A 26,170-nucleotide genomic window follows, 5' to 3' on the forward strand; every position below is an offset into this window, starting at 1 on the left:
GGTTATAGTTTAGCTGGAGGAAGACCTGGGCAATATTGCAGTCAACTGTGCTGCCCCAGGTTTTCCTCCCGTTTTCCTTTTTATTTGCAGCCTCCTATGTTGAGTTGTGTTGTGGGATTATTTTGTAATAAATCACCTTATTACTTGGATTCATGGTTTCCTTTGGTTTATTTTCATGTTTACTGGCCGGCTAAACGAGCCTGGGATGGCCGGCCGTAACATATGGGCGCTCGTCCGGGATCCGGAATCATCCGAATTTTGTTTAGAGCACGGGCAGTTGTTGTTTTGATGCTCTGCGCTGTGGATTTATTTTTGGTAGACGGGAGTGCTGGGGTTGCTCCCGCGTTGCTGGCGTTGTGGTGTTTTTCTGTTTGTTCTGTTTCGCTTCGTAAGTAAGACGGAAAAGAAGCTGATTGGGGATCAGCTGTGTTTTTGCTATGGTTCAGCAGGGAGTGTTGGTGGAGAGGGGCGCGGCTGCCTCTCCTATGTCTAAAGGGGCGGGCTTGAGCAAGCAGGTGAGGTTGAGCGAGATAGCGCTAGAAATGCGTAGATTAGAAGTCAAGAAAAAGGAGATCGCCAGCGAGTTAGAGATGAGGAAGATGGAGGGGGAGAATATGCTGCGGCTAAAGGAGATGGAGTTAAGAGCGGCTGTGCCACAGCACGCAGCAGTTATACAGCCAGCTGAGCTAGATGTTACCGAACACATTGATCTTATTACCGATCACCTTGATCTTATTCCGGTTTTCTCCGAGGAGGAGGTAGACAAGTTCTTTGTTCTCTTTGAGCATGTCGCAAGTACTTTAAAGTGGCCTCGTGATTGGTGGGCGCTGGTGCTGCCGAGTGTACTCACTGGTCGGGCACAAGAGGTTTGTGCGATGTTGTCCGTTGACGATAGTCTTGATTTTGACAAAATTAAAGCTGCCGTGTTGAGAGCATATGGATATAAGGCTGTGTTTGAGAGAACGGTGTCACAAGAATGTCATGTTGAGAGCAATTATGATGTCTCTGTCCAGTCGTGTAAAATCAGCACTACTAGTGGGGCGGAGGGGAAGCACACCCGGGAGGGACGGGGCACGCGGGAACGTCCAGTGTGTTTCTATTGTAATAAACCGGGGCACATAGTCGCCAATTGTTATGCTTTACGGGGAGAAAAGAAACCTGCTGTGAAGTCAGTGGTTTGTGTAAACACTTCGAAACCTGTGGCGGAGGTGGCTCCTGAGAGTCTGGAGTCAGAGCTAGACAATTATGCCCCATTCTTGATGGGGGTCGCTGTGCCTTTAGAGCAAGTGGGGGAGGAAGTGCCGTTAATCATTCCGAGGGATACAGCTGAGAATCAGTCATTTATTTTAAATGATGTCTTGCCTATATCTAGTGAGTCTGATGTGGAGTCCGGTGTCATTTTCCGGGGGTCTGAGACACAGTGCAGGGGCGCGCCAGGGTACCTTGAGTCAGGTTTGGTCTCCGGTCAGGTGGCTGTTCGTCCCTATTTTCCGAGTGAAGGTGTGTCTCGTTGTTTGAGAAGTGAGTTAGCTGGTGGTAAGGGGTTGGTCAAGCCTGAAGTGACGGGCGTTCCTATGGTTGCAGGGTGTAACGCTAGGTTGGCTCGGAAAAATCCTGGGGGGGTTTTTGCAGGTGCGATGACCAAACCGCAATTAGTGAGCGTAGCTGCTACACCGTCCCCTGGCAAGTTGTCCATTGGGGAGGGTGGAGGAGTGAGTTGCGCTGTTTCGGCGGAGACGGGTCCTGGTCCGGTCGGTGTTAGGCCCGGTGAATTCTCCGAGGAGGGGTGTAAAGTGGTTGGTAAACCTGGCTGTGCCCGTGATGTGGCGCTGTCCAGTGCTGATACTGAGATACCTGTTGGGGCGCTGTCTGGTGCTGGGGGTGCTGGCGGCGTGGTTGTGGTGGAGACTGGTAGTTCTCCAATTGAACGGCATGTCTGGAGTGTGAGCCTTAACAAGCGGGATCGTCTTGGGAGGGAGGTGGCGTATGGGCTAGAGCATGGGGTTGCTGGGCCTGGTTTGAGCTCGTGGAGCGCTCCCTGTCTTGTGGCTGACAGGGCTGATGGAACGGATTGTGGCTTCAGCGTTTTGCTGACTTTGGTCAGGCTACAAAGGACTGTCTTGGGAGGCTGGTGGGCCGAGGTGGGGTGCGGGACTGCTGTTGTCGCGCTTGTGTGTCAGGGCCTGCGATTGTTGTGTTTTTTTTGTCTGGGTTTTGTTTATGACAGGGGAAAATTAAAATCCAGTTAAAAAAAACACTAACTTAGGTTGGGGGTGTTATGCGCTCCCACCTTTTTGCTCCTCCCTTCTCTTCCCTCCTACACTCTCTCACTCTCAGGTGCTCTGGAGCTTGATTGGCGGCAGGTGCTCCTAATTAGGTGGGGCTTAAAGGCTGGCCTGCGCCGGTCTCTCACTCTCTCTCCCTGCCTGCCTGTAGGACGGTGTGCAGCTGACCTGCTGCGGCTGCTGGTTGTCGCCTTAGTTTTGTTGGTTTACTTATGGGGGGCTGCTAGACGGTGTTCTTTTTGTTTATCGTAGTTTAAAGGGGCCGGGGTTATAGTTTAGCTGGAGGAAGACCTGGGCAATATTGCAGTCAACTGTGCTGCCCCAGGTTTTCCTCCCGTTTTCCTTTTTATTTGCAGCCTCCTATGTTGAGTTGTGTTGTGGGATTATTTTGTAATAAATCACCTTATTACTTGGATTCATGGTTTCCTTTGGTTTATTTTCATGTTTACTGGCCCCGGCTAAACGAGCCTGGGATGGCCGGCCGTAACAGGTGCGTTACTATGAATTGATTGAATAAACTGTGTAATCTGAACGCACTCCTGGCTCCATACTACACAAACTGCTAGTGAGGAGACCGGGTGGGTTAACAACGAGATAAACAATTGTTATTTCTTATAGTGTTTTAAGATGTGTTTTATTCAGTGTGGATGACATTATAACTGTCAGTTAGCGCCGTCACGTCAGTCAGCCGGAGCGCCTGTTTAGTGAAGTTTCTTTTTCTTTCTCTCTCTGTTGTGTGAGCGTGCAAGTTACTGCAGTAACCACCTTTCAATCCACGGTTGAAACTAGCTTTCCCTGAGTGTGTTGCCCTTTTGAGTAAGTGCTTGGAGTTTCCCGATAAGTTATAATTTATGCAAGTTATTAAACGGACGCGATTCGCGGGTCGCAACAGCTGTTTAACGTTTACTTTTGTTGAGAACAAAATAGCCTACTTGAAGTGCAGGATAAACCTCTTATCTTGCTGTCTGTTTATGTGCAATACTTATCAAAGGTTATGTAGCCTATAAGTAGGCTACTTGTGTGTTCTACTCATTTCAACTGACTTGTGAAAACTGCTCAGAAAAATCCAAATTCTTTGACATGTAGCAATTTCTTTTTTATTTCAGTAGGCTAACGCAAATAGTTACTTTCCCTGGTAACGAGTTACTTCAATTATAAAGTAATTCAGTTACTAACTCAGTTACTTTTCGGAGCAAGTAATGAGTAACTATAACTAATTAGTAACGTTCCCAACACTGCTGCAGCTACATAACTATGGTGAAATCATAGCAGCACTACTCGGTGTAGCCTAGGGGTGTGAACGTTTACAAAAATGCCTAACCGTGTACACAACAAATTTTTTTTCGTGTACACGGTTAACCGTGACGTCATTGTCCTCGTGCCCCCGCCGTCTTGTAGGCGCGCGCGCGCGCACACACACACACACATACGCGTTCGTTCGCCTGTAAACACACAATTGACATGAACTACGCTCGTTTACACACCTCTTATAATAGGTCCATGGTACACACACACACACACACGTTCGCCGTCATAATCGCGCTTCATTCATTTCCTGATTAATATAGCCTATCGCTTTCTACATGTCCACGTTAAATGCATGTTGAACAGTGTTATAATGTTCGGGCTACTTACAAGCGTAGTTCACGTCAACCGGGTAACTTTAATCTTTAGGTTATCTTTCATCACTCTTCCATGGCTGTGAGTCGAGTCCCAGCACGGCGACTGTGTGTGTGCGCCGATACACACACTCACTCACACACACTCGCCGAGGGACAGACAGATTCTCGGCAGACTAGCTTTTATCCTCCCCAATTAGTTTATTAGTGATGTAAAATCAATAAATGCGTGTCTCCAGAACATATTAAAAAACTTTGAAATTTGAAAAAAAAAAAAAACGGTTTTCGTTTATTGATTTTTCCTAAACGGTTATGATTTACTAAACGGTTACACGTGTACACGTGCACACCCCTAGTGTAGCCCCCTGATTAATTCAATGAAGAGGAAAAACAACCAATCAACTTGGACTGCAGTGTGCAGCTCCACAAGGGACCCTTTGGAATGGCTTGGTACCCCAATGGAAGTGTGACAAAAATAGGTGCTGCACTGCAGTGGATTTTATATCTCTGGGTACTGGTTAAAGTCAAATTAATAGAAATGGGAGATGCTAGTGAGCAGGCCATGGAGTAGGTTGTGTTTTACTCAGCTCCTCCACCTAATTTTTTTTAAACGCTAATTTTCAAGCCTTTTGACAGTGGCAAATAACGCATGAAGCTCTTTTAGGATGGGTAAGACCAAGAAAAAGAGCTAAAAGACGCTGGACAATCTTTCGGGAGTGAAGGTGACTTTTTGCTGAACAAGCTAACAAGCGTTACCTCACCAGGCTCGGCTAGCGGCAGTGATGACTTCTCTGCAACACTGATGGAGGATGACTCCCCTTCTGCTATCATACAGGCCATTAGACAAATGGAAAACTATCAACAGAAGGCTTGAAGGCAAAGAGCCATCCCTCGCTGGGGTGAAAACTAGTTTGGCCGCAAACTCTTCCCGTATAACCAGCCTGGAGGAGACTTGAGACCAGTACGCAGCAGCGAGCTGTTGGCACAGGGCAGATACCTGAAGACCGCAGAGAGTTTGACGGTGCCAGGCAGACATTGCCAATTGCCTCTTACTTGAAAAGGTTAAGTCTATAATGGACAAGGGAGGTACTGTTGAGGCTGTATTCTTAGACCTGAGAAAAGCTTTTGACACAGTAAATCATAAGGTACTAATTTCTAAAACTCTCCTCATTCAATTTCTCCAACAACGCCCTCAAGTGGTCCGAGTCATATTTAAAGAACAGAACTCAGTGTGTGAATGTCAAAAATCAAAAATCTTCTGCACTGGATACATTAACTGGTGTCCCACAAGGGTCAATACTAGGTCTACTTCTGTTCAGTCTTTACATAAATTACTTGCCCTCTGTGTGCTCTGATGTAGAGATTCAGCTTTATGCTGATGACGCTGCACATAAACTTCAGGCTGCAGCAACACTCACCAATGCGTTGAACCGCATCTCAACTTGGCTTATTCAATCATGCCTTCAACTAAATACATCCAAAACAGTCTGCATGTTTTTCTCCAAAAAGCGATGTAGCACTCCAGACCCAGCCATAATACTGTCAGGAGTAAAATTACAAATTGTCTCTGAGTTCAAATACCTAGGCCTTCTAATCCAGGGGTTCTCAAACTTTTTCTGGCCAGGGACCCCTTACATGCAGGAAAATTCCTCCGAGGACGCCTTGCTATCGTCACTGCGAATAAGCCTCCTTATAACAATATGTGTAGTCTACATTCAGAATATTTATGCTTTGAAACCTTCATCATCAGCCCTGGGGCTGAGAGGTTTCGTAGGCCCCCTTAGTGGCGGTCTTACAATACAAATGTGTAATATTTATTTTGATTATTAACCAAATGATTTCATGGTTATACAGTGTCTATCACATAAATTTGTGAGACTGCGGTGGGAACTCAGGACCTTCTAGGAGGTTCCAGGGGCATGCCCCCCCCGCAATAAAAATGTGAACCTTTTTAATGTAAAATGCATCAATCTGGTGCATTTTGAGAAGAAAACTAAGGCTATATCAGCTGTTTCCTATGTGAGCTATTTAGTACGATTTTCTGGAATATTTTGGAGACACAGAATTACCAAAAAGCAGATAGAAAAAATGTACAGGTTTAAACCCCCCCCCCCCCCCCCCCCCATGAAGGTTAGGGGCCTATAATGAGCCAGTCAATTATATATTTTTTTAAATAACATTGCTTTGGGCCTTCAAATATCAGGGGCCTATATTGAGCCAGTAAAGAATAAATAAATAAATCAATTTCTTTTTTTTATAGGCCCCTCATTCGCGGACCACCCCACTTTGAGAACCCCTGTTCTAATCGACTTTCAACTGTCCTTTAAATCTCATTTAAAAAAAAGTTGGTCGTAAAGTTAAGTTTAACTTATCGAATTTTCGCTTTATTAGAAATTCAATGACCACTGATGCAGCCAAGATATATATGCATGCTATGATATTATCACATTTCACATACTGTTTGACCAGCTTTGCACAAGCCAATAAGATAACACTTAAACCACTTGAAACACTCTATAAACAAACCCTGAAAGTCTTGGACCGGAAGTCAAACACCTACCACCATTGTCTTATCTTAAGAAAGTATAAACTTCTGAGATGAACAAAAACAGTAAAACTACCACACAGTCAATTATATATTTTTTTTATTATTATTATTATTATTTTTTAAAGGCTTATATGGCGCTTTTCACAGACCCAACGCACTTTACATTAGTTTGACAGAGCGGCTGCCATCTGCAGCACCATCTTTGTTCTGTTGTTTGGCTGCATGTTTGCACATGTATTTGAATGTTTTCTTACAATGCAATGTGCTGTATAACTTCAAAAGTCCTGCCTTCTTCCTATCCTTCTCCCTCTGTTGTTTCAGGATCGTCGGTATCTGACTCTCTCCCAGGCCAGAGAGAAGGCTTTACATATAGACTGGCTGTCTCTGCCCAGACCAGGTAGGTTAGCACTGCACCCATCACTTCCAAAGTTATTGAAGCATTATATCATCAATATCAGTGTTTTGGTTTAATAAACACTAGCCTGTGATTTGTACAGAAGGTCTGGAATTGCTGTAATTGGCAAACGTTCACTCACTTGGAGGCGGGTGTCTGTTGAAGTTTAAAACTATTGGATCTGCTCAGTGCCACTCTGGATTAGCCAACCAATCGCATAACGTTTGGTCGTGAGCCGGCTTCTGACGGTGCGTTCAGGGAGCTCGGAAATTTCCGACTTCACTACATATTGTAGTCTATGGATCTACCGGTACCTGGCAACGGTAACCTGCTAGAGCCTAACGTTTAGTTATTTGGATGAGAAAGGTTGTAGGCGTCCATACTTTCCCGAGCAGATGCACTGGAACACAGACAGGTCGGAACTCGGAACTACCAAGTCGGAAATGTCCGAGTTCCGAGTGTAAAGGAACGCAGCATTCAACTGAAACTGGAGCGCGACTTCGACGTCATCGTTCTCAGCCACTTCCTCTGTTCGCTGATTGGACACTCAGAAATTTGTTCGAGCAAAATCCCACTAATACGCCCCAGCCCCAGACTGACTACTGAAGGGAAAATGAAATTTGGGCGGAAGTAGGTGGGCGGGCAGAGCCAGGCTAAATAAACACCATATCTAACTGTGTGTGTGTGTGTGTGTGTGTGTGTGTGTGTGTGTGTGTGTGTGTGTGTGTGTGTGTGTGTGTGTGTGTGTGTGTGTGTGTGTGTGTGTGTGTGTGTGTGTGTGTGTGTGTGTGTGTGTGTGTGTGTGTGTGTGTGTGTGTGTGTGTGTGTGTGTGTGTGTGTGTGTGTGCGCACTGCACTAGTGGCTCCAATAGCAAGCAGATAGAGAGGATATACTGTATGTGATACTACCAGCGAATACTCACGCTCTGTTTTTGTGTGTCAGTGCGTCCTCAGTTCCTGGGCCCCCGTGTGTTTGACAACTATGACTTAAGCAGTCTACTGGACTTCATTGACTGGAAGCCTTTCTTTGACGTATGGCAGCTGAGAGGAAAATACCCCAACAGAGGTTACCCAAAGATCTTCAAGGACAAGACTGTTGGTATGACCAACCAAACATCCATTCCAGTACATGCTTTTCTTCTCGATGGACAGGCATTTTATTTTTGTAGAGATGTCGTCTCCAGTGTTCTAAATATAAATAAGCCTTAAGGTTATTAAGAACTCCAGTTTATCATCTCTACATTTGATTCATGTCGAGCAAATCATCATCATATTATTGTCAAAATAAATAAAAAATATTGGATGGATTGATAGAAATTATAGGTACATATAAACTTACTTACTTCTTCTTTCTTTCTTTCACCGAGGGCAAATTGTATTGGTGCAGTACCAAAATATAATAAAATCAATAACGAGATATTTGACGCATATGTAAGTCTTAACAAGGAAAAGATTATTTTTTTAAATCTCCATTAAGGATCAACATTATACAATAGATGTACGACAACATTTCACTAGAAGATAAGTTTATAAATGGTAAATAGACTAAAAGGCTTATATGGCGCTTTTCACAGACCCAACGCACTTTACATTAGTTTGATTACATATACACAACATTGCATACATGCCATAAGTTAAAAACATTAAAAAAAATAAAAATAAAAATAATAAGTTGTCATCTTAATTTATACATTGACATGGCTTAAAAGTACTGACCGAAAAGGCGTAGGTTGAAGCACTTTGCTTATTGCACCTACCCTTTTTACATTATATATATAATATTATTTAGTTTTTACGTATGTCCCTCAGGATTTTATCATAATTTTCTTATTATTTTATTTTTCATTAAGTATTATTTTATTTATTTACAATCACTATGATTATTATTATTATTGTTGTAATTAATTACTGTATATTTTATACATATAACATGCAAAATTATGACACAAAACACAATAAATCCACATTTATATTCACAGTGCCATACATGCTTCACTTTTATACTTGTTAAGCATCTTCTTTTTCAGTATTTTTTAAAGTCTTTGTACCGTGTTACACATTTAATTTCTTCATCGAAGACATTCCACATGTTAACTCCTTTTACTGATATACATCTTTGTTTTACATTTGTTCTTATCTTTATCTTTGTAAACATGCACATTCCCCTTAGTTCATACTTGCTCTGTCTAATCTGAAACAACTTTTGGATACAGTCTGGAAGTATCCTGTTTTTGACTTTATACATTATTTGCATTGTTTTGAACTCCACTAAGTCTCTAAATTTAAGTGCGTTTGAGTTTATAAATAATGTATTGGTTGGTTCAAGATGTTTGATTTTTTTGTATCCAAATATAATGAATTTATTTTTCTCTAAGTTTAGAGACAACTTATTAATATCAAACCATCGTTTTAGGAATTTCAGTTCTTTCGCCACTGTATCCAAAAGCTGCCTCAGATCACCACCAGCACAACATAAATTTGTATCATCAGCAAAAAACACATATTTCAACAATTTAGACACATCTGGGTGCAAGCTAACTATCAGGAGCAATTTAGGGTTCAGTGTATTGCCCAAGGACACTTGGACATGTGGTTGGGAGGCGGGGGATCGAACCAGTCAACGACCGTCCTATTCGCTTCGCTACAGACGCCCTTATGAATAATTGGGACCACTTCCAAATCTCTTTTATGGCCCTAGCCATTTCCCCTCCAATCAGAGTGTCAAGGAAGGGGTAGGGGGTTAAGTAAGTGTGTGTCGCAACAATATACTTGTAGTGTTACTTGTGCGCTTAAAACACCCTGAGTTCTATCTGCTTCCTTTAGGTTCGGAGGCTCGGCAGGTCTTTGACGATGCCCAGCAGCTGCTGAAGCAGATGATTGACAGCCCGAGTGTGGAAGGGCGGGGTTTGGTGGGGTTCTGGCGCGCTCAGAGTGATGGGGATGACATCAACGTGTATGAAAATGATGTGACAGTGCAGAGAGACAGCAAGCCAAGCGCTGTATTCCATGGCTTACGGCAACAGGTGAGGGTCATGAACAACTTTGCTTTGAACTATTCTGTTACTTGTCCTACTGAGAAGAAATCTTGTTGTTTAAAAGAGTAAAAGAATAATGGGTGGTACATTCCAAAGTAAAGTGTGTGTGTGTGTGTGTGTGTGTGTGTGTGTGTGTGTGTGTGTGTGTGTGTGTGTGTGTGTGTGTGTGTGTGTGTGTGTGTGTGTGTGTGTGTGTGTGTGTGTGTGTGTGTGTGTGTGTGTGTGTGTGTGTGTGTGTGTAGGCAGAAAAGGACAGCTCCAGTACAGAGCCCTACTTGTGTGTGTCGGACTTTGTTGCCCCTGTAAACTGTGGTGTAGCAGACTACGTTGGTGTGTTTGCGTTGGGTGTGTTTGGAGCTGAGGAGCTGAGTCAGCAGTTCCTGGCTGAGGGAGACGACTACAACAGCATCATGGTCAAAGCCCTTGCTGACCGGCTGGCTGAGGTACAGTATGAACAGCTTCCTAACACACAATGGGCTTAATAACTGCTAGCAGTACATGAGTTGGCATGCTAGCATTAACTGTTGCTGCCATGACCAGGCCTTTGCTGAGGAGCTCCATTGTCGTGTGCGTAAGGAGCTTTGGGGCTACAGCTGTGAAGAGGCTCTCCACGCCTCAGACCTACACAGAATCCGCTACCAGGGCATCAGACCTGCAGCTGGATACCCCAGCCAACCTGACCACACAGAGAAGAGCACCATGTGGAGCCTGGCTGCAGTCCAGGAGAGCATTGGTGAGACTGACTCCATTTGGCTCGTAGTGATAGGATATTTACTGGGTGGAGAGGCATTTCCCCAGCCCAGCTTTGTTTCAGACAGAAATCCAATTCATGGGAACTAGTAACACCAAATTTGATTGTAAAACCAAAAATGCCTAAATTCACCATTACATATTGAACTTTGGATGGCGCTCATGCAGTACAATATCAAATTGTGATGGGGGGCCTCCCGAGTTAAGGCAACTCAAAATGAAGAACATTTTAAGTTTGCAAGTTTGAAAGTTAAATGCTATCCTTCTGCTTTAATCTCAATTTGTGTCTATGTACCATGTCATTTTTGCCATTGTCATTTTCTTGGTTGTATGCATAAATAACTGTGTGTGTAGGTATTGGACTGACAGAGTCCCTGGCCATGACGCCTGCTGCCTCAGTGTCTGGACTTTACTTCTCCAACCCTCAGGCCTCATACTTTGCTGTGGGAAAGATCACCAAGGAGCAGGTTTGGCAAATGATCCCCATCTTAAATTCTTCTGAATAACTAGAGATATGTTCGTGTTTATGAGATACAGTGCTGCTTGAAAGTTTGTGAACCCCTTGAGCATTTTGGAATTTTATTAAGTTTAACCATTATTAATTCATTGTTATCGATACCAGTATTTTTTGTATTAAAAAACAGGTGTGTGTTTATCAATTCAACATTTTTATTTTCCGGAAATCAATTGTTAAAACAAATATGTATGTGCAAAAGTTTGTGAACCCTGAGCTGCATTGCTTAAATGGAGCAGGTAAACACAATCAGGTGGGCCAAATTGAGTCATGAAATGGACCAATGTAATGAGAGATCTTTAGGGAACAAATTGGGCGGCACTAGATAAAACAGAAATAAAACCAGGTCAGTTTAGGCTCACCAAAGTGAACCCATACAGGTCAGACATGCCAAAAGGAAAGGAAATCTTAGAGGATCTCAGGAATAGAGTTGTGATGTTGCACATTTGTCTGGGGACAGCTATAAATTAATTTAAAACAAGTTTGAGGTCAATCGGTCCACCGTGAGGCAGATCATCTACAAATGGAGAGCTTTAAGAGTGACTGAACATGTGTCTAGAAGTTGACTTCCTTTAAAAATATCCTCAAGCGCCACAAGAAAAGTGTTTTTTCAGTTAAAAGCCAACCCACACATTACATGTAGTAATTTGCAGACCTCTCATTTGACAAATGTTTCTTCATATTTGGAGTTGGAAATTTTGATCTTTACTCAATTTTTTAAACACACTGCTATTATTTTGAACACAACTGTATAAATAACTCACCAAAGCAGTAGACTTAGTAAGTAAGCTTTTATTTATAGAGCGCCCTTCACAGACCAGGGTCACAAGGCGCTTCACGATGCGCTTTACATATCATTTTATACACACACTCAAACACCGATGGCAGTAGCTGCCATGCAAGGCGCCTTCTGAACCATCTGGAGCAATTTGGGGTTCAGTGTCTTGCCCAGGGACACTTCGACATGTGGCGGGTAGGCGGGGAATCGAACCTCCGACCCTGCCCTCCAGAGGCGATCTCCCTACCCACTTCGCCACTGCCGCCCCTACTAGTTGTATATCCAGGGTTCGTACAGATGCTTGAAAGTCTGGAAAATGTTTGATTTTCAATCGAGTGTTTTCAAGGTTTGAAATGTGCTTGAAATCTGAACACTGTGCTGGAAAATGCTGGATTTTCTCTTTATTGATCAGTGTCGTAATTCATCAAATTCTTTCATTTTTTTATTCTGTAAATTAAAAAAAAAATCTGTCGCAATGTTTTCTTCGCCGCCGTCTTATATGCACGAGTGCAGTTGCTCCCCGTGTTTTCTTTCCTGGGACACGCGCCACACCTGGCGATCGCTCCAGGAATTATCCAGAACCACGAGTCGCTGCTCATGGACCTATTGCTCCCGATACTTCCATATCAGATATCCGTTTCCATTTGGTTATGACGAGGCCCTAATAACCGACAGGCATAGGCTACTGTACGGTCTGCAAAAAGTACCTCCAGCTGTTCACAATGGGGGAATCGGCACTTAGAGTTCCTGCCAAAGGTAAATCAGTTGAGAATTTTTTTTCGTTAAAACGTATCGGACTATGTCACTCTGGTTGACTGTTCATTCATGTTCTCCTTTGTAGGTTACACCAAATCCCGAGTTTGTATGTGTAATTGACTTGTTGATACAAATAAATAGCATGCTAAATTGATGCTCAACACCGTTAGCAATTAGCTGACCAGCTAGTTTTCAATAATGTATTGCTCCAAATTCATGTTGTTAGCTAGATAACGTAAGCTTGGGGGTTACTTCATTGTAACGTGATGTTACACTCATGCGAGGAAATTGAGACCTCCGCGAACGTTTGGAGACAGTTTAGAGACTCCCTCGCGACTGCAGTCTCCAACTTGTCGCAAACAGTCGCAGCCCAGTGAGATACGGGCTTAACAGACATGAGTGCCGTGACTTCCTCTTTCTGAACGCGCATTAACGTTATACTTTGATGTGCACTGTGTATTCGAAGCGTGAGGCGAGCCCCCTCCCTGCACCTTCTCTATGTGTGTTGATAGCGTGCCAAGTTTCCGCTGATAAGAATTGTGTCCCCGCCGGCCGGTGAGCGCGCAATCGCGCATGCATCAAACATATTAACGCTTCAATTTCACTCTAGTAAATTCAGAAGTTCTTTGGATCGTTTTGTACATTGTTTTTGGTACATTTGTTTGAAAATTAGGTTTGCAAAGTTATTAAAGGGGTAGTTCAGGATTTTAGACATAGGGCCTTATTCCCAAGTTAGCCTTGGTGTTCTTTATCAGTGGAGACAGTTTTCAACACATTTAATTCAGTCCTTCTAGTTGCAGAGTGCGCTCGTGCTAAGCTAGCGCACGGCATCGGGGGGATATCTAGCCTGCAACTAAAACAGTCTTACCCACTCCACAGTACACCCGAGGCCAATCAATTATAACGCCAGACTATCGATGTAAATGTCTGTGTTGATAGAATAATTTTAGAAATAAAACCAACCTCGCATATTGCATTTTGAGGGACTTTATTCCTTGTAGGCTGCGGCAGCGGCGGACTAATACCTAGGTTACAGGCTCTATAATATTTTGTTTACCTGCTGCTGTCCGTACCTGTACGAGCCGGAATACACTGATGAAGAATTGAGAGGGATGCTCAAAGGGCAGAAAGAGAAAGAGCGTCTGTAGAGACAGCCCCCGCTGGAGCTGCAGCAGAGAACCGGGACAGAATGACGGTAGACTGGTGGCAGTGCAGTTTCAGTTTCTGTCCCACGCTGCTCTGTTTACTTTCTGCTGTAGTGATTCGGTTACACAGCAAAGTAAAAGTCCGCTGCTGCTAAGAAAGTAGTCCCTCAAAATGCGATAATTCATGCGATGCGAGGTTGGTTTTATTTCTAAAATTATTCTATCAACACAGACATTTACATCGATAGTCTGGCGTTATAATTGATTGGCCTCGGGTGTACTGTGGAGTGGGTAAGACTGTTTTAGTAGCAGGCTAGGTATTCCCCCGATGCCGTGCGCTAGCTTAGCACGAGCGCACTCTGCAACTAGAAGGACTGAATTAAATGTGTTGAAAACTGTCTCCAATGATAAAGAACACCAAGGCTAACTTGGGAATAAGGCCCTATGACTAAAATCCTGAACTACCCCTTTAATGGCTCATCCGCCAATAAAAATGCTTTTATTCTTCTGTGTAATTAACTGTATCCTATGTATTGCACATTTATAGCACTTTTCATAACACAAATTAAGGTAGCATAGAGGAGGGAGCCTACTAAAATAAAATATCTGGGTTGGTCCCCAGATGTTTTTATTTTAGTAGGCTGGTTTGCATTGGTGTTGAACTGTTCCCTACTTGTTTTCTTCTTTGAATAAAGCCTAATGCTGCTAGTAAAATACCACCAGCCACTCAAACCTCAATAGTAGACATGATATAGAATAATTACCTTTATTTCAGTTTAACCAAATGTTTTAACAATAGGCTGCAGGAGATATTTGAAAGCACTACACATGCATTGTAGGCTATTCAATTAAATTTGTGTCAGCGGAACCGTGAATGTTCTCCTTTTTTTCATTAAAATGAATGCAGAAAAGGCACACATTGCTTCATAAAAATTCACCAGAATGCAGGAAATTAAGTGTTTAATGCTCAAAGATTTTGGGGGGGGGACCCCCAGACCTCCACTTCTAATGTGTCCACACCCAATGTTTACTTAAAACTTGTCCTACGACTTTGAATTAGTTTATTTTAATAAGATTTTTGATGTTTTATCACATTTTCCAATTGTCTTTATTTCTGATTTATTATGAACAATATGTAAACTTGCAGGACACTAGCAAAAATAATTGGCTGGGAGAGAGGACACTGCAGCAGCACTGATATAGAGTGACAATATGCTCCATCTCATGTGATATTGCTCAAGTATAGTCATGTTGTTATTAACCTGATAGATGGTTATTTTTGGCATATGAACTAAACTGATAAAGGTCTCCTTAGGGCCATACTGCAATTTGGTGATTGTCCATACACATTATATTATGAACACTCCCATTTTACAGATAAGGCAATGTATGAAATCATAAGCATTTATTTATATACTGTATATATTTAAAGCTTCGGCTTCCTTGAAAAAGTTGACATTGTATCTTGAAAGTGCTGGAAAAGTGCTTGAATTTTACTCTTAAAAAGCTGTACGAACCCTGTATATCCAACCGCGTAATGCTCACTCCGTGTCCGTGAATAATTACCGCGACTAATTCCTCATTAACGGAACGTTACACCGGTCGGTTTTTGAATCTTATCCCCATATTCCCGATTGAAGGCTTCTTAACTGTTGTTGGCTCGGAGAGAATGTGCCTGAAGTAAGCCTTGCCTATTCTTTACTTTTCTTTCCAAGCGGAGAGCACCTTGCATGCTCACCTGGAATCTACTCATTACTAACTGAGAGTAACAGGTGTCATCTCCCCTTTTTATAAACGTAACTTTATCATCTGCTTTGAAATAATTGGACAGTTATATTCCTGAAAATGTTCTGGAGAAAGGAGAGACCGTTTTCAGCTCCGCGGTGCTGTGGAGAACACAGGCTGCGCTGCGGTGGCACGGACGTGGCAGTTATTTGCAGTTGCTGTTTGACACAACGCTCAGTTTATTGCACTTGCATCAAAATATTTAATTTTGTTAAACTTTATTTTATCCGTTTTGTGCCGTTTTGTACACGTATATAACATTTTGAAATAGGGGCGGCCCACCGGCCTAAAGGCTACACACAAAAAAAAAAAAAAAAAAAAAAAAAAAAAAATTCCTCATCCACCAATCGAGTTCTCGATTTACACACTAAAGACTTCTGGCCAGATCCATCTACAAATATACCCCTTATACGCTTAACAAACAAACCAAACACTTTCTCACTATGTTCAGTGTCAATGTTATAGGAGTGAGATCATAAATCATTGGAGTGAACTTTTAGGCCAACTACTACACGCGCGTGCGTGCGCACGCACACACACACACACACACACAATTCTTAAAATATCATGCAAAGAGGAGGAACCAACTGGGATTTTGCTTTATGTTCTAAGAACAATTTGAAAGATGGACTTGTAACTGGGACACAAACTTGACCTAAACTTGTATTGTCTGTGCTCTTGTTGTATTCAGGTAGAGGACTACTCCAGGAGGAAAGAGATGAGTGTGGAGGAGATAGAGAGATGGCTGGCTCCAGTACTGAGTTATGATGACACTGAGGCGTAACAGCATAGATGGATCTGGGCCGGGTACTACTAACACAGCATCAGGTGTACAGTCCACCCATACTGTAGTCCACACGAGTATCCCAGATTATGACATTTACATTTACATTGCTAGTACCGGGTTGGACCACCTTTGGCCTTCAGAACTGCCTTGATTATTTCGTATTGTGTGTTCAAGGATGGTATTCTGCATATCCTGGTTGTAACGAGTGGTTATTTGAATTACTGTTGCTTTTCTATCATCTCAAACTAGTATGCCCATTCTCCTCGGACCTCTGACATCACCAAGGCATTTTCGTCCATGCAACTGCCGCTCACTGGATCTTTTTTCGGATCATTCTCTGTAAACCCTTGAGATGGTTTCTGAAATACTCAGACCAGCCCGTCTGGCACCATCAACCATGCCATGTTCAAAGTCACTTAAACCCCCTTTCTTCTTTCACATTCTGATGCTTGGTTTGAACTTCAGCAGGTTGTCTTTACCACGTCTACATGCCTAAATGCATTGAGTTGCTGCCATGAGATTTGCTGATGAGCCATAAGTGTTAACAAGAAATTGATAAGTGTACCTAATAAAGTGGCTGGTAAATTACATTATGCTTTTATCCAAAGTGACTTACAAGTCATTCACATTGTATGCAATAGAAGTTTCTCTTAAGTGCATTCCTGTTGTAAATCAAGTGTACAAATGAAGTGAAAGGATCTATTGAAAATGACGTGGTGTCACATTTCATTCTTTTCATGAACAAAATAAAATGATCAGCAGCATTATTTTTCCTCTGAGATGAGATCATTCATTGCTTATCCCTGCACCCTGCCGGGTATCTTTGAATGTGTGTTTGGCAGTAAATCAAATCATTTCTATAAAAGTATATTTGTAGATATTGCAGGGAAAAGGTGCTCTATTGTCAAATTGTCAGGCTCTGCCAATAAAGATATTTTCGATTTGTAATCTTTTGCATTTCTGCATAAAATTTGATTGCAGGTTGTCTACATTTATTTTTTTGCATTGAGTTACTATGTTTGAGGCAAATAAGTCCCAGTTTAAGTTTTGGAGGACTGCTACTTTGTGCTCCACAAACCAACGTTATGTTGATGTCACACATTGATCACACGTATCTAGGAAAATGGTCAAAGAAAATCAAGTGGTTCAATCCACACAGCAGTAACAGGAGCATTCATTGGTCAACCCTCATTTTCAGAAAAGGTCTGGGGCTGTGTTCGGAAAGCCATACTAACGTCCTCCCTCCTCCATACTCAACATACTACATTGTGGGCCTCTACGAATAGTCCAATCTCCTAACCTATAAGCCTCCTTTCCTATACCTTAACCCCTAAACGTCATCAGGGTTAAGGAGAGATGAAAAGGTGCTTCCTATCGATCATAGGAAAAGACAGCACTGTTTCAAATGAATTCGACTCCACTTTTCCTAACCGACGTCATTGAGCGACGGCGAGTATTGCTGACGTGAGTCACTAGCGTGAAACTACACTATTTTCTGAAAATGGACTACAACAAGCGCTCGTTGGATCCATGCGTTCTTTTCATATTGATTTTAATCAGGTTGTCGCCAAGTGAGAATCGCTTAGATCGGACTTGGCCAAGGGGAATATTTAAGGCCACACATTTCACATGTGAAAAAAAAAGAGGCTACACTTATGTTGATGTTGAAATGAACTGCCCCCAGTAACTTCATTAAATGTGAAGTTGGTATTTTATTTTCTTATGGTGTAAATTATGTGCTACGAAAATAACTAAATTATGTTGGTATTTATTATTTGAGTTATTTATTATCTTTGGGGGGGTGGGGGGGTTATTTTTTTTTAGCCGAATTAAATCTTCCTCTCTTCTCTTCTCCTCTCTTCTGTTTTACCTCTCGTTCGTATTCGTGTAGAGTCGGTAAACTCCGTCGGTGGCTTGTTGCGTTAAATATTGCCGCCGTAAAGGATTATGGGATACCACTATCTCCTTTCCTCTCGCATAGGTTGGTCCGGAGTAACCTATGCTAAAGGAGGGTTAAAGGATGAATCGAGGCTCCTTTCCTATGCTTTTCCTAAGCATTAGGAGAATTCGAATCACCTATCCGCCGAGTACTTCCGGGTCATCTCGATAGGAAAGGAAATTTCCTATGCAAAAAAGACTATTCGGATTGGCCCCCACTGTCTACTCAAAGATCGATTGTGTGGGGGGCGGAGTTTGACTGGCAATGGAGTAGGACGTGTTTGACTTGAGCTCCCGCCGAACTATGCCGAGCTATTTTAAGTTATTTAGCGATTTACATTACAAAAACTTTTAGCGCTTACATTATAAAAACTTTGAGGATTCTGCTCTAGTGATGGGTAGATGAGGCCTCGTGAAGCGTTGCGACACATTACCCAAACTGTATTGATACTGTGTAACTGTGCTGCTCAATACTGACACCTGCTGGATCTTAAAAATCATTACCGGCAACCCAATGACAGACTCAACTGACATACTGATTTAAGACCTGCTTTACAATAATATAATTTAACTTATTGTAATTTATATTGTAATATTTCATATCTTAATCAAAGTTTGAATATCTTTGATATTGTAGTGAAAGTTGGGGTGTTGAGTTCTGATAGATCAAGTGGGAACTGGGAAGAACCAGATGAGATTACAAGGAAATAAAAACAAATACCTTATTTGCGGATATAAGATCAAAATGGTCCCACACGGCGGAAACTGTTCTTTTTCTCTCTGCCTCCATTATGGCTTGCAGATAAGATTTTCGTTTGAAATGATGAGTGATTGTTTTGGCAGAGAAGCATCCCGTTTACAGATGCGCTTCCTTTTAAAAGGTCACATATTATGCTAAATGCACTTTTTAAATGTGTTCCAACATATCCATGGGTCCACAGTGTGCCTAGAGACTGCCAAAATATTAAAAAAAATAACAATCTCTCCTTTTCTCACTCTCCCCCTTTCTGAAACCCCCAATATACTCTGTTCAGAATTCTCGCGGTTTATGACGTCATAAACTGCACAATCACATCCCCATATTTTCTTTATATGTCCATGCTTCCCCCCCACATTAGCAGTAGTCTATGATAACCCCACCCCCCCATTTCTTATTGGTCCACGGCCCCGAGATCCGATGGAAAATTTTCCGAGTGACAGCCATGTTGCTTTCCCCGCTAAGCGACAAGATGCCCATAGTAGCCTACAGCCTGAATGTTACATACACCAACACAGAATGCTTTTGCTCATACTCCACTAATTTATCTTAACCACAGCAGTCTATGCCTCGTTTTTAATAACACAACGGATAGGAAGCTACTTGTGGGTTTTTTCAAACAGTGAAACTGAAAGAAATTTTTTTATTGGTATTTTTGCCTGACTGGTGTATAGCTATTTAGCTTTGGGACAAGCATTCAGCTTTTGCTCATAAAAACATAATTCTATTACCCACACCAGTCTGGAAATGCCTCGTTTTTAACAGGACAAAGGATTGGAACTTAATAGTGTGGAAGTCAATTTTGAAGATATTTTTTTCCCTGATTTTAGTGGTATTGTTAGTTTATTTTATCGTCTGAGTCTTATTTTTAGAGTTAGCGCCCATGTAGCTTCGGTTGTAGCACCAAGTTTTGCTCATAACACGCTGTTTATATTCCCCACAGCAGTCTGAAAATGACTCGTTTTTAACATGACATAGGATGGGAATATATTCCTGTAGAAATCAAACTTTGAAGCTACTGTTTTCACTGGTTTTAATCATGTCAGGTCATGTCAAACTGTTCTCAAAGTATGGCTTAGCTCCGGCCGGGTAAACACTGTGTTCGCAGTCACGCAGTGTCTCTCTAGTATCGCGAGAGCACGGCAGAGACGGTGGGAGAGCTCCATGGACATATAAAGAAAGCCCGGCAGAGAGGTGGGAGGGGCCAGCCAGATTGCACAAATATAGGTCATCCTGAGACCTGGGGCCTATTGCATAAAACTAGGATAAGGGATTAACCTAGGATATTTCGGTTATCCTGGCTTGCGTTAGCCATGATCTGGTTGCATAAAAGCGGAGGGACATAAGTTACCATGGAGATTTATCCTTTACGTTTAGCCTGGTCCCGACCAGGCTAAACGTAAAGGATAAACTTATTCTGTTGCCTGATTGGCTCAGTCAGCTGTCACTCCGATCTGAAATCAAGGTGTTTAACAGTTATTCCATGATCTTCCGTGTATTGCTTTATTTTCATTAGCCTGTTTTAAGGTACCACATAAAAGACTGCATTGTCATTTAGTTAAATAGTTCTTCTTTTTTATTTATTTAACCTGAACCATTTATAATTAACTTAATTATAATTAGATTAAGATGCAATGATATAAATTATAATAATTTATGTGATAGTCTGTTCATATTGCAGGCTATATTTATACAATTGATTATCGATGGCAGATGACGTTGCAAGTGTGGGTCAAATAAATTCACTTTGTACTTATCACTATATCGAGGTGCATCTGAAACAAAATTCAATATCAATGAAAAATTCCTTTTTTCTGTAATTGAATTCAAAAAGTGAAATTTAAATATATTCTAGAAATTCATTACACATGAAGTGAAATTAATCTAGAATAAACATACTTTTCAGAAGGGCGACATTTCTGTATTATAAATCCTTTTTCTGATTGGTTGTATGTAACATTCTAATATTTTGAGATACTGGATACTTTTTATTCCATGATCAATCAATCATCCAAAAAAAGGCCTGACAAATTTCACTTCTTGTAATGAATCTATGAAAGTTTCACTTTTTGAATGGACTTTCCATGATATAAATTTTTTTAGATGCACCTGCAGACTGCTCACTGTCAACTATTTTATCATAAAACAATGCAGGGACATCAAGAACAGTTGGCAGAGAATACATCTCCTGTATGAAATGAACTGCCCCCTGATTTACGGTTTAAACTAGCAAGGCATTGTGGGAAAATGGGCCGTCTTTTCCATTTTTCCATCAGTAAATCTGTGTTCGATCTTTGGGTCTACTTCTGAAAGCTGTGGGCTGGCACTTAACAGAATTACTTACACCTGGCTTGACAAAGCGGCCCCTTTACATCCTGGATTGGCGTTTATGCAACAGACTAATCCAAAGTGCCCAGGCTAGACTTTGTCAAGGCTGGCTTTATCAATCATCCTGGATGTCTTTATTCCACTTTTATGCAATAGGCCCCAGAGGACAATCACGGTATAGAGGCTTGCTACAATAAATGATCTGAACGGGTTTTTCAGCAAACATCTAAAAAAATAAGTATTAGGGACTACTTAGATCATATAAAATTGACAGCAAAGTGCATAATATGTGAGCTTTAAAACCTACCCCAATGGAGCAATAATTATTTTGTTTACATTATCTTCTGCTCTTGTCATGTGGGGTTGGTCATCCTCAGTCATGGCTCATTTCAAGGGCAACTTTGTGTGGACAATATTTTCCTAAATTGTTAGGTCTACCTTATTATCAGTGTTGGGCAAGTTACTTCAAAAGCGTAATACATTATTTATTACTTGTTACTGTAGTTAGTTACATGACAATATTACTGTCTTTGAATTGTAAGGCATTACACTACTTTTACATTACTTTTGCACTACTTTTACCAAAATAACAGGAAATATGGATTTGGTGTTCTCAATAGATCCTTTCACTTCATTTGAGTTCAATGCAGCTCATTACACAGCAGGAGGTGACATGGTATGGCATAATGACTGAGCTAGGCTTAAGGCTAACACAAGTATATAATATAATGGTCACAGTTAAGGCTCATGGTGCAATACATTTTATAATAGAACAACTGCATCTTTAGGTATTTATATTAATATCAATAGAGCTAGAGCCTACTACTGTAAACAAATTGAGCCTCGAAGACTTGTTTCTTGCGTTCTGGCAACTTAAAAGCACAAACAAGTTGTTCACATTATCATCAACTTTTGCTTTTTTTAGTTGTTCCAAAGAATCTGCCTTATCATCTTGCCATCTAATCTTAATGATAACTGACCATTATGTTTTTTTATCGTCTCTCTTGCGTGACATTTTATAATAACAATAGTAGCCTAAATATATATCTCATGCCATGATCCGGTTGCATAAAAGCGGAGGTACATAAGTTACCATGGAGATTTATCCTTTACGTTTAGCCTGGTCGGGACCAGGCTAAACATAAAGAATAGACTTATTCTGTTGCCTGACTGGTTCAGTCAGCTGTCACTCCGATCTGAAATCAAGGTGTTTAACAGTTATTCCATGATCTTCCGTGTATTGCTTTATTTTCATTAGCCTGTTTTAAGGTACCACATAAAAGACTGCATTGTCATTTAGTTAAATAGTTCTTATTTTTTATTTATTTAACCTGAACCATTTATAATTAATTTAATTATAATTAAGATGAAATTATATAAATTATAATAATTTATGTGATCTGTTCACATTGCAGGCTATATTTATACAATTGATTATCGATGGCAGATGACGTTGCAAAATGGAATATCAATGAAAAGTTAATTTTTTCTGTAATTTACTTCAAAAAGTGAAATTTAAATATAGGGGAGAGTGGCCTAAGTTGTGCAACTTTTCACTCAAAGTGACTTTAAAGTAAGGCCTTGACAGTAAAGTCTCCAACTCAAATATGTACATATATTTCAGGGTGTTGTGCATCCCTGGCAATAAAAACTTTGGATCTGGAATAAACTGTTGAAGAAATATAGCTTTCGGAAAAAAAAAGTTGTCTTGATGCACAACTTGCCCCCGGTGTGGTGTAAGTTGTGCGGTTGGAGAGAATACCATGGGGTGAATTGTGCCATTGATATATATCTCATAAACTGTAATGCAAGACAAATCCATTAGACAATCACTTATTTAAGGTGTATTTAAAGTAAATAGTTGACAAAGATTGAAGGTCAATTTTCTTAAACAAGGCCTAGCAGATCTAATGGTTTTACCTGCAAAGCTCACAATGACAAAGTCACCATCATCATCTTTCTGGCCATCTGAACTCTCATCAGTGGTGTCATTAAGTGGAATTGAGATGACACTCTCTTCTGAGCTACTGTAGACAATCACTTTCTTTTGGTGACCAGCGTATACAGCCATGCCACTGGCACAACTCTCAGAAATGTACTTTGCACTAGTTGCTCCGTGCTTGTTTACATCTTTTATTTTGGTTATTGTTATTTTACCTTCATTGTTTACCTACTGAATGCACTATGTACAGCACTTTGGACAGTGCAAACTGTCATAAATGTGCTTTTATAAATTTATGCAACAGACTAATCCAAAGTGCCCAGGCTAGACTTTGTCAAGGCTGGCTTTATCAATCATCCTGGATATCTGAATTCCACTTTTATGCAATAGGCCCCTGATGTGAAACTTCTCTAAAATATAGGCTAGGTACTTACTCAGGCTCGCCAACATAAAACAGACGCGCACATAGCCTCGCGAACATATTCTCAACAGGGGGTGCTGTAAAAAAAGCTCAGTCTGCACTTGTCTCGCAACTCGCTACATTGATAAATACAAACTTCACAAATGTAAAAGTGTTACATGCAGCGGTGATGGTTTTAATATAAGACTGGGGGTTTCCCCACAAATAGGTCATAAAAAGTCGGGTCGTCTTATATGTGGGGTCTAATATTTGGCGTCCAGTAAGGGATACCCGTTACCAGAGCGATCATTCAGCTTAAAGGTGAAGTAAGCGGTTTATTTATGTTAATGTAAGTGTAAAATCGCTCTTTATTCATACAGTGATCACTTACATAATGTGCGCATTTCATAAAGCCGATCTCTCAGTCAGCTGCTTTGCATGTAATCGGCAAATAAACCTATTGTAGTATCCCGAAATTTTTATCCAATCAGAAGAGAGAACGCTACAAACCGACACTCGTCTCACTCATATATACTATATACATTCCATGGTCTCACTGCCGGTGCAAGCCAGAGCAACAGATGGGTGAATGTGTATGCGCCTACAATGGCAGAGCAGGTAAAAATCCTTCCCAATGTCTGTTTTGATGGTTTTTATCATGTTTTATCACACTTATGGATCTGAGATGATGCTAGATAACTTGCTGCTCGAAGACCGCAGTGCATTAATGTGGTGACGTAGGGACGAGCGAGGGGACCGCTAACTGCAGTAATTGACAGGAAGTTAGCTAAAAGAACCATTCCGCTTACAGCACCTTTAAGTCCACCTTGTTTCTTTTCTTTTATCGGGTGGAACACTGGTTGTGCGCTCTGAAGCGGCTGGGACGTGCGTTTTTGCGCTGGGAGAGAGAACGCGGTGGGCTGAGACTATAGTAGGCTATAAAAAGGCACGGGAAATCGCCAAAGAGCTTAACATCCCCAGCATTGAATTCAAAGCCTCGACTCATTATGTTGCGAGTCGATGTATCAGAGGCATGAATCGTCAAAGCGATCAACTCTTACTGTGGCTTTTTTTGCTGCGGCACTTGGAAGTGCTGAGGAGAGCTTGCCAACTGCGCTGTCCTTTACGCACCCTCACTGCCTCCGTTATGTTAAGATTTCATAATTTGCATCAAAGCACTTAGGATAATAAGAATTAGAGGCTTTATTTAAACGCTGTCCATGCGGTGGTTATATTAACTGTGTCGGATGTAGACTGAAAACTAACGAGGGGGCGGCTGCTTCACTGTACAGTTCCATAGTTGCGCATTCAGTTTTGGCGACATGTCTCTGTGTATCAGGGCTCGGGACTCGGGACATGCAATCGGATCGCAGAAGCTGCTCCTCCGTTAGAAGGGAGCGGCACTCCGTTGTAAGGAGGGAAGTGATGTGGTCTCTTCTGGTTTCCTCTTTTACACAGCGCAGCTTAAACTTGGGCAGTGAGACAGAAGTCAGTAGCGCATCTTTGGAATCAATTGTAGCAGCAAATCGAGTTTTCTTCTCCTCTAGCAGTAAGACGAAGTTAACATTAGCGCGGATTTTTTCTCCTCTGCGAATCTCGCGGTGTTGGCCAATTTGTATAAAAACAACAAACCAGTAAATTTTGGTTTTAAAATGCATTGTAACGCGCGTTACTGAGATGTGTACCGAGTTACATATTACCATTTTTTTTGTTGTAATGCCTTACATTACCGCGTTACAGCAAAACGTAATGCATTACAGTAATGCGTTAACGCGTTACTCCCAACACTGCTTATTATACAGAATATGTTAATGAACTGTAAAGACTTCCCCTCATCTTATTTTCTTGTATAGCCTGTTTTGATAAACAGTTGCCCTTTGTTATGAGCTTGTGATGCCCTGTTACTTTTTATGGGAAGCGTACAATATGCATCTTAAGACGTTGCTATTGCTTTTGCGATTGTCTTCAGACTAATTTTATTTTTCATCTTTTATTTAAGAGCAGAATTTTTGATTTAATATCACAATGTGCTATTTGAGTCACCTCCGTATACACAAGCTTCAAATGTGTGGATTTGTTTTGAAGGGGTATTACTCACCATGTTCTTGTAGGTGTAAAGGGAGGTGGGGGGATGTTACCAGACTTGTTTATTTACCAGACTTACCCTGACAGGTGTTTTATGTCATTGCTGTCATGTTGTGGCTTTTATAAGTTTCAGATGTATCACTTTTTCCCCTAAATATGACTGACAACCATAATTCCAAAGGGTTGGATGGCTGCTCAGTCAAATTTGTGAGTTGGAATGTTAAATCACCATCCAGTGAAACGTAAAAAAGTACTTTCACATTTGAAACAGCTCAATGTTGATATCGCATTCCTTCAGGAGACACATTTAATTACAGCGGATAA

General features: G+C 41.4%; 1 protein-coding gene across 3 annotated transcripts in view; it reads left to right on the plus strand.

Moving 5' to 3' along the window:
- The window catches only part of mtr (5-methyltetrahydrofolate-homocysteine methyltransferase), a 94,772-nt gene extending 77,467 nt beyond the window's left edge, over positions 1-17,305 (plus strand). For all 3 annotated transcript variants that reach the window (XM_080049291.1, XM_080049292.1, XM_080049293.1), the window contains 7 exons: positions 6,774-6,849; positions 7,790-7,945; positions 9,670-9,869; positions 10,124-10,324; positions 10,422-10,614; positions 10,986-11,098; positions 16,301-17,305. In XM_080049291.1, coding sequence (XP_079905417.1) covers positions 6,774-6,849; positions 7,790-7,945; positions 9,670-9,869; positions 10,124-10,324; positions 10,422-10,614; positions 10,986-11,098; positions 16,301-16,393 — 1,032 coding nt within the window. In that variant the 3' untranslated portion in view covers positions 16,394-17,305. The remainder of the gene's footprint in view (positions 1-6,773; positions 6,850-7,789; positions 7,946-9,669; positions 9,870-10,123; positions 10,325-10,421; positions 10,615-10,985; positions 11,099-16,300) is intronic.
- Positions 17,306-26,170: the final 8,865 nt, after the last annotated feature.

This window comes from Ammodytes marinus (assembly GCF_949987685.1).
Source record: "Ammodytes marinus genome assembly, chromosome: 20".
NCBI lineage: Eukaryota > Metazoa > Chordata > Actinopteri > Uranoscopiformes > Ammodytidae > Ammodytes > Ammodytes marinus.